The sequence below is a fragment of the Phaethon lepturus genome, unplaced genomic scaffold (genome assembly GCF_000687285.1).
Source record: "Phaethon lepturus isolate BGI_N335 unplaced genomic scaffold, ASM68728v1 scaffold11992, whole genome shotgun sequence".
Lineage (NCBI taxonomy): Eukaryota > Metazoa > Chordata > Aves > Phaethontiformes > Phaethontidae > Phaethon > Phaethon lepturus.
In genome coordinates this window covers 92,470-102,355 of record NW_010521349.1, presented here as the reverse complement: position 1 = coordinate 102,355, position 9,886 = coordinate 92,470, and the positions used below count along the sequence as shown (strand labels likewise).

At 41.6% G+C, this 9,886-nt stretch overlaps 1 protein-coding gene across 1 annotated transcript in view; it reads left to right on the top strand.

The window, feature by feature from the left end:
* Positions 1–9,886, top strand: part of GSG1L (GSG1-like) — a 54,690-nt gene that overhangs the window by 28,608 nt on the left and 16,196 nt on the right. The window contains exons 3-4 of the mRNA XM_010281491.1: positions 3,990–4,142; positions 8,473–8,584. Coding sequence (XP_010279793.1) covers positions 3,990–4,142; positions 8,473–8,584 — 265 coding nt within the window. The remainder of the gene's footprint in view (positions 1–3,989; positions 4,143–8,472; positions 8,585–9,886) is intronic.

Sequence of the window (9,886 nt, the reverse complement as noted above, 5' to 3'; positions counted from 1 at the left end):
GGGAAAGAGAAAAATCCTCTGGAGACCTTCTTCCTCTGTCACCTGGAATGACTGAGGTCCCCTCAAGAGAAGGAGCTCTCTACTTTACAGGAAGGATTCTGTAAGAGATTGTAAGTGGAAGTAAGTGATGCCAAGTGACTGCCTCATGAATCTCATGTTGAGAGAAGAGCAATGGGAGATCACTTCACCATCAGCACAGAACAGAAAGACACTGTCTCCTGAATTTATAACCTGAATCAACTGTTCTGCTTCTGGCAGCCACAGGAAGATACAAAATCCAGATACAGCTGTCATCTTCTGGATGTTATTGTTTCACGTGAAATTCAAAATCAAAGCAGGCAGGACAGGACATACTCAGAACTATGCAAACACTGCATGTGTGACTTACTTTTCCCCATATTAAATGCGTTTGAAAAGGGCACAGAGCAGATATTCAGTGTACACCATGAAATAAGACGTGAGAGTTAGACATAGAGTTCCTTTCCAGGTAGGAACAGAGTCCAAAAAAGAAGTAAGAATTGCCTATGCCTTACACGGGAAATTCAAGCAGTCATCTTGTCTCACTGGAAAAAAGTTTCACAGGACAGCAAAAGTCATGTCTCATTGAGCTATTCATCAGAGCTATAGTTCAACTCTCTTTCTACTCCAGTTATTCCTACTCCAGCTAACCTCCTCCCTCCAGCTGCTCCCCCAGCACACGAGACCTAGAAACTGTGCAATTAAAAAAATCATAGGATGATTTAGAGTGGAAGGGGCCTCTGGAGCCTTTAGTCCAAGCCCCTGCTGAAAGTGTGTCCATTAGATCCAGCTACTCAGGGCCACGTCCAGCGGAGATTTGAATGTCTCCAAGGACACAGATCCCATAGCCTCACTGGGCCCCTCTTCCAGTGTTTGACCACCATTTTGCTTAGGTCAGTCTGGATTTTCTGGTATTGCAAGTTTGTTGAACAATACTACGCCTGTTCAGCTCTAAGAATCTGTCTCTCTCCTCTATATCCTTCCATTAGGTAGCTGTAGATAGCAAGACCTTCACCTTCTCTTCTACAAGATGAAAAGGTGAAGGTCTCTCTGCCTTACTTTGTATGCCATGTTCTTCAGACCCTTGACATTTCCTCACTGTCTCCCATGCCCTAACAGCTCTTCAAATTATGACAATCCTTCTCCAGCATATCAGGTTTGAAGATCTTCTTGCAAGGTTATCCCGTTGGCAAAACCACTCATGTCCCATTTGACCACGTGAACCCCATTCCTCTCAGCAGTCCTTGTTCCTCAAAGAGGGCCCTGTGGTTAGAGAAGCCAAAGTACTCCCTGTGACACTAGCCACAGGTGTTCCTTACTCCTGTTCCTTTTCCTTTCCCTTTCCCCAGCAGGATTAAGGACACAAGCTGGGCCCCCATGGCTTCCACTCTCCCCTCCCAGAGCCCTCCTGCCACTCTGAATGTGCACAAGGCTGCCTCTAGCAGTGTCCCCTCACTTGTCTTCTGGACATGTTAACGTGTGCCCTCCCACAGAGACATATGTGCATCTCTTCAGCTTCCTTATTTCTCAAGCACACAACACGTGTCTGCAGCATCCAGCTTCAAGCACTGTTTCATAGGTGGGCAATAGATAAAACCTGTATACAGCTGATGTACATCAACTGAACCCCCAAGCCATCAACCAAACCCCCAGATCCCTTTCTGCAGTGTTGCACTGCAGCCTCTTGTCATCCAGTCTGTAAGTACATCCAGGATTACACTGTGCCAGGAGCAGAATCCAGCATTTGTCCATTTCATATGGTGATTTCCCAGCACTCAAATCTACCAAGATCTCTCTCTAAGGCCTCTCTACTCTTGAGGGACTCAACATCTCCTCTTAACTTAGTATCATCAGCGAACTTTATTAGCATGTGCTCAGCTCCTGTGTCCAGGTCATTAATAAAAACATTCAAGAGAACTCGCCCTAATATTGAGCCCTGAGGAACACCACTGAGGCATCAGTGATGACACCAGTCACTACTGGCCACCAGCCTGCTGTTACGCCATTGACTACAACTCTTTGAGCCTGACCCTTCAGTTGTTCACCCAAGGAAGTAGAGGACAGAGCCACACCACAGTTTTGAGCTGCAGTCACTACTACAGCACTGCCCATGAGTGTAGATACCAGCAGTGAGTATCCTCGAGAGTCAAAACAGGGCAATAAACATCTGGGCAAATATGTTGCATGTTACTCTTTCATGTTTGGGCTGAAACATTTACGAATGTTACTTGGGGCTCTCTCAGTTTATAGGTCAGGTTTGTGTAATCCCATTCTTTCGAACTCAAACCATTTCATTATTCTCTTGTCATAGAAACTTCTGTTTGCGAGAAAATGAGGCAATATCCCTTCTTAATCCTGCTGTATCGCAGAACAACACCCTTGCTGTCTCTTACTCATATTTCTTTTTGGAAGAGTGTGCTAGTTGCCCTGATACCAAATTGACTAATAGGAGTAAGATAAACAGCTGTTTGCTGTTGGTAGATGCAATATTACACATAAAGTCACTGTGAGAAATTAAAAGGTTTATTTATTGCTATCTCTGTAGTATTGTTTAAGAACTCAAAAGGTCAGATACGGTACCAACAGCAATAGCACATAGTAATTAGTTACAATTACAAAAAGACAAGTTCCCAGACAAAATGTGAGCTGGGATCATCCTGGTCACTAAGAGGACACTCAAATATTTGATAAAAGTGAGCCTGCATATCTGGTTTGATACGCTCAACTATAGGCATTATCACACATATGTTCTTACAGTGAGGAGAGAATGTATTATTGTAAGTGAAGCCTGTAGCAGTCTCTATGGTTACAGCTAACATTTTCTAATATAAGCCATTGTCTTCAGATGCTTAACTTTCCATGTTTCAACTGCTTAGGCTGAAATTTTCCATCACTGCTCATTGTTTCCAGGTGAATTCTCTAGCAATCAGGTTAGCAAATGTACTGAAGAATTCTAGCAGATTCTCATGCTGAAACAGCAATTGCAAGTCTGGCAGGGACTCAATATTGTCGTCTGTTACCATCCTCTGAAATGTACCCCACGGCTTGGTGACTTTAAAAGACTCAGCAGATCCTGCTAGAGGGTTTGTGCTGAAATTTCCAAATGTAACATCTACAGCGGATCAATCAGTCTCAGCCGGCCACTGCCAAATACTGCCAGAACCACTTACCTGTGCACGACCCCAAAGTCCTGCAGAGCGTGTGGGTCAAACGGGGCACATCAACTCTGCCCTTCACCCGAGGGGTTCTACTGAGGGGTTGAGAAAACAGAAGGCAGCCCAAATTTTGTATCTGCAGCTCTTCGACTGAGTATGTTGTAAATAACTGGCTCCACCCCACAGGCACTCTGGCAGTTTTTGTATATAGTCCCAGTGGCAGAGATCTGCGCAGTGGATCCACGCACCCCAAGTCAGAACAGTCATTCCTCAAGACACCAACTTCTGTGAAAGGGATTTTCTAGTAACAGGCCCCAACACTACGCTGTGCTAAGTGTTTTAAAACCTGGACTGAAAACATTTTCTTTGAACAGCCTTGTGAAAAAGAGGTATCCAAGCCTGTTCATCTCCCACAAGCCCATATACTGTAAGGTAATATGTGCCATCACCACATGTATGCTAGATTCTGTTCATCTAAACCATGACATAAGGATGGAAAATGCATTCTGTGTCCTATGTTTTGGGTCATAGGAGCCAAGAGGTTCTAGATATACCCAAAGAGATCCTTTAGCCAAGCTGGGATCTTAGGCTACAGCCTGTTCTTTCTGCAATACCTTTACCACCCTGCCATTCTTCACATCTTCATTCACCACTTTTTCTGTTTTTCAGAGTTTGGGCGATGGTTTGCTATATTTAAACTTTCTGAATATCCAGTTAATCCTAGATATTCCTGATTTCCTAATAATTTTTTGCCAACTTTACCTCTTGAAAGTATTTACCAAATAAGTGACTGGTTGCTGCTCTTGTGCGTTGCAGGTGTCCTGTGGTTATCGGTAGTATCCGAGGTGTTATACATCATGCTGTTAGTCGTTGGATTCAGCCTTATGTGCCTCGAGCTCTTTCATTCAAGCAGTGTAATAGATGGGCTCAAGTTAAATGCCTTCGCTGCTGTCTTCACTGTGCTTTCAGGTACGAACCTTCTCTTTCTCTTTTGCCTGGGGAGCCACCACAAAAAAAATTCTAAAACTTTGAAAGAATAAAAGCTGGGTGCTACAAGGCTCTTTTATCACCATTAAACTATCACATTTTTCACTACAACTTTTTCTTCCTTTGGAACAAAGACCCCATGATAAATTTGCCTCTTGCCAGGGAGAAGTGAAAATACATATTCCTGATTTCACAATGGCAATGCAATAATTAGCCTCCCCCCAGCCCACACAGCCATTACCATACCCATAGCCTGAGCCTCCATTTTTCAGCGTCATCACACTGATTATCCAATACAAAATGAAAAACGTATAGCGTTGAAAGTTCTTTTTTCTGTGTTAGTCCTAAAAGTAGATGAAGGCTTGATTCTTCAAACCAAAGGAAGAAGGCCATCTTGTTCATTAGCAAACTTGAGAATGAAAAGGATTCTAGTAATCTCAGGAGCAACCCCCAAGAGTAATCTGGGGACATGTACATCTCTCAGAATTGTTTCAGGCTGTTTTCATGCTCGGTCTGTACTCGGAGCCCTTCAGCGAATGAACTTGAGGAATCCACTGCTTATGAATTTCTGCAGTTATCAAATCTAATCGTGTCATTAAGTGCCCCGTCACTTCTGTGCTGGCTGAAAACTCCACTTCCCGGTATTTATACAAGCAACCAGCCACAGCTGGCTTCTGTGAGCACTCCTGCATGGACCTCTCTGGCAGAAAGAACTTCAGCAATAACAGTGCATTTTATTCTGCTGTATTTCAAGCTGAAAGAGATTATAACATGCAGTGTACCTTCCTGTGAAGGAGTTTCTGTCTTCAGGGATAGCTTCAAATTGTGAAATACAGTTAGTAGTATAAAACTTCAATCAGAAATGGAGCTGAAAGAACAAAAAAAATCTGGTAAAAACTGCCAAAGCATATTTTTCATCTTTGGATGTAATTTGGGTTTAAAAAAAAGTCAGTTCAATTTTCAAAATCAAACTATGTGGAATTCTTTAGCTTTCAAACAATTATTTTCATGCTGTTTCTCTTTTTCTTCACCATTAACTGCAGGTTTAAGTTCTTCAAGAATTACGACGTTTTCTTTCCTACACATCTTTCTATTTTTATTTTTCCTTCCCTCTTTATAAGTACATTGCCATGATGTTCCAAATATAAACTTTAAAATTTTACAGAGAAAAAACATAGAAAAATAGGAAGAAGTAAAAAAAAAAACCAACCCCAAAACACTGCTAGCTGTTTTTTTTTCAGTGACACAAATCTCAGAGGAAAGAAAAAAAATGATATTTATTTAATCTTAGCATATTTATAATGACACAGCTTTATAGAAATCAGATAACAAAGAGGGCTTTGCCTTGGAGCAACACACCTCTCATTAAATTCATGCTAGCGTTCCCTTCCAAAAGTCCAATGGGATCTTCATATTCTCATAGCTCGACATCTAAAGGTTAGGAAGTATTATCCTAACAGTGTGGCCAATTATGGCTGTTACTTAACCTCTAATGAGTCATTAAAAAAGAAATCCACAACACTGACATTTTGGTGTTCTTCTTAACCTTATACAAATTAAACAACTTATATATACATCTCTCAGGTAATATTTATAGTAAAGCATTTTAATTAATGTGATATAGTCCATAAATAATATTTTTAGTAAAGGTATCTGAAAGTGCTTTAAAACATATAATCTTTTTTCAAATTTAGTTACTTATGCTCTCCTAGAAACAGCTCTGATCCTGCAAGGCTAATGATCTCAAGCCAGCTATAAATGGTCAGCGTTTCTGCACTCCCATCCACTCCAGTCACTTCAACCCACCATATTATCAGGATTTTCCACCTGCAAGCATCTGTTGCCCTGACCCCTGGGTGGGTGGCCATACAGTCATTCTGTCCTCTTTGCCCAGCCTTAAGCAGCCAGTTGGAGGAAAAAATGATCCTGTAAGTACAGCATTTGCTCATATATGTTACAGGCAGGTCATTTTATCCAACATGTGACCATTAAAAGTACAACATAAAATATCATAGGATGTCTCCACGGAGCACTTGGCAAAGTGTATCTGAACTAGACCAAACAGATGGGTGGCATCAAGAACAAACCAAACCAAAGGTGCATGAAGCAGCACAATGAAAGAAAGACTTGCATTGTTTTGCTATAGCTTATAGATGACATAATGCCATTGACAGCACAGCCAGGTACATGTCCGCCCCTGATCCTCCCCGCCATTAAGCAGAAAAAACAATAAGTGCCATGTTTTCACTGTGATCCCTGTGTTACAGCAGGACTTGCTGATGGCCTCCTCCTCACCTGCACGAGTGGACTGCCATCCCAGCCTCCCACACAGCCAAAGATCTGAACATTGCTGAAACCCCACGAAGGTTCTGCATGACACAACAGAGCAGAACAGCCTTGCTGAAGCCAGTCCTGGCCATGTCAAGCCTCCTGATGGCTCTGAGTGACTATGACATGTCTCAGGGCAGTGTGTAATATTTTATTAAGGTTGAAAAATTACTGACAGTAGGTATAGGAACAGCAAACCCCAAACTTTAAGATCAACGCCCTAACTGTCAGCTGGAGAAAACCCCACTGATTTAAAAAGTACGGCAAGCTCCCAGTGAATTCTGGAAATTAAATACAGCCAGAAACAAGCAAGGTGTGTACCAGTTTGCTGTGCTCCCATTAGGCCACCCACCCTGCCGAAATATCATTTCTTCCGATGTGGCTTGCTCTTTCCACCTCCTAACTTCCCAGTGTGTCACACCGACATGAAGCAGCTAAGCAAATCACCGTAGCTACTTGTAATAAAATACCTTATTTCAGCCTCTGCAGTTGTTTGTATCAAAGATGACATTTGTTGTGCTGAAGGTCCTGCTTAACATAACCACAACACAAACATGCTGTTCCCCAACTTCCCTTGCCCAGAATTGCCCTGAATCATCCACATCTGGTGAGACTAATGAAGCGCTTTAGACTCTGAAACTAAGCAGGAAAAAAGAGCCAGAAATTTGAATCTGGGGAGGGAAAATCAGGATCTTCCATATGGAGGAAGAACAACTGTGGAAAAAAGTAGATGGTCAGAGATAACAGTAAATGGCGACTTTGGTTAAGGAGCAAAGCGTTAACGTATGGGCCAATGTTGTACCCCACTGCGGCAGAACATCAGGATTCCAAAAAGTGCCTTGAACTGTCATCGGAGCACAAGGGGCTTTTGACATCTGTAGGTCCAAGGTCTATTTGGGAAATGATGATCCTGCCCCACGGTTTAGCTAACTGCCTGAGCCCATGCTTTTCGTGAGCTCAGCTGGGAGCATCATTCTGTACTGCCTAGGTACTAAAGCAGACACATCCCCAATTGATTGTAGCTAAAAAACTCTTGAAGCATCAGATCTGCCACTGGCCACCACTTCTTGAAAAGTGGGTTTTGATTTTCCTCAGAGGGATGTCTAGATGTAAAAATTCAGGCAGTTTTTTCTGCTTAAGCTGAAGAACCATGCTGGCCAGCTAAGTGGCAGAGCAAGCTCAGTGATCTAACTGCAACCTTGTTCTTTAGCATCAAGGTGAGTGGAGTGTCTAATACACTGTCTAATCTTCTCCCAGTTGTAGTTATCTCAGCAAAATATAACAATGGCACAAAAGCAAGCATCATCAGCATTGTACCATCAAAAGTATTCCTATGGTATCCTCTCAGCACACAACATCAGGGATGCTGAGTTAACTTCCTTGTGTAACTTCCAAGTGTTTTATAAGTGTTCAAATTTGTAAATCCTAGCAACTGCTCGGATAAAATAGTATTCCTATGGTATCCTCTCAGCACACAACATCAGGGATGCTGAGTTAACTTCCTTGTGTAACTTCCAACTTCCAACACTTGTAAAGTGTTCAAATTTATAAATCCTAGCAACTGCTCAGATAAAATATCATTTGGCGTTAACACATTCAATCTTGCATTGCCTACAGAAGCCTCTCTCCTTATTCTCTTACCTGAGGCCTGTCTGCGATGGGCTAAGTGAGATAACTTGTGGGTGGCATACCCCTGTTTTGCAGCAGCAAGGTTGGAAGCGATGCTAATTGTGCAACATTTTCTTCAACCGTTTTCTTTCTTTAACTCTTCTCTTAATTGAGAATTCAGTATGATCTAAAATAATGAGCTCTCAGTCACACCTTTCCTCTGCCCATGCAGATCCCTCCTCCACAGTAGAATAGGAGGCATAAAAGTACAACAAAGACTTTTTTTTGAGCTTTCAAAGCACTTCCAGCAGTAGCTATCTGAAAAAGTATAAAAAATATTAGTACAAAAATTCCTGTTATAATCCCTGCTTCTCAGGTCTCTTGGGGATGGTGGCACACATGATGTATACTCAAGTTTTCCAAGTGACAGTCAGCCTTGGGCCAGAGGACTGGCGACCGCATTCATGGGACTATGGATGGTCCTTCTGGTAAGTGTCACCACTGGTTAATATCTTTTCATTTTTGAGAGTTGCTCCGTCAGTCCGTTGGGAGATTGTACATATCACCTCAAATTTCCAGGAACACGCATGTGAATTTCCAGCTGCCAGAATGCTGGGAGCAAAAAACCCCCATGGCCATACAATTGTTGAGGTGTTAGAGGACAGTTATCGGTGACTGTGCGGCAGCAGCAGCTGTGCGTATCAGCAGGTATATAGCATTTGTAAATAAACAGCAGCCACAATTACCAACACAGATTGAGCACTCTCATTAAAGTTCAATTTAGGTACATAATTGCCATGGCATTTCAGAGACTTTTAGCTTTTTTTTTTTTAACTTTTTTTTTATTTATTTATTAATGTCTCAGCTGAACGTTAAGGTGCAACTTTGAACATAACCACAGAGGAAGACGTAGTGCTTCTGGCACCATGATACTTCCCTGTGGATCATGGGGAGAAGGGTTCGAAAAACAGACACGACATTTTGGAGATTGATGGGTGGGTTTTTTTAACCTTTCCCATTTATCTTCTAAAAATCACGTAAAAATAATTTGGCCAAGATATGTCAACTGTGTTATACTGCTTGCAAGTTTATAAGAAGCTTAACAAGAATAGGAGACTGTGGAGACTAGAAATACCTGCAAAGAACATTCACATCCCTCTAGAGGCATCAGCCTTTTTGGATGGCTAGGGAAAATAATTTCTTTTTTCATTTCTAAACATAGCATATGATTTTTGTTCCATCTCAAAGCAGAGACAACAGCCTTTGCTAACACCAATAAATAAATACAAATACTTCTTATGCACAGCACTGCAGGGAATTTAGTCTTTCCTTCTCCCCTCACTATACTGTGTTTAATGGGAGGAGTTACTAACATTTTAGCGACATGTTACAAAATGTAAATCACGTTATATTTAAAATACAGCTTATTTTGTGTATCAGTAATGAATATTTATTACATATGATGATGAATGTATAAATATACTGCATTCATAGTTTAATAATATTTATATAAATATTTATAGCAATTCTGTCATAATAATCATATTATTAATAATATATTTAAATAATAAGGCATTTTTTTCTATTACTTTGCCTTCAGTAATCTGTTTTATAATTGACTGCAGTACTCAAAATTCAGAATGCTGTTAAATGTCTAGCATGATAAAGCACTCATTAGGTGATTCTCCTTCATCTTGTGCGAGACAAGGCATGCCGAGTCTCAGAACTGGCATCAGAGGCTCCGGGGGCCCCCAGGGCCTTACCAGCCACACCTGCGCCCCCTCATCCCC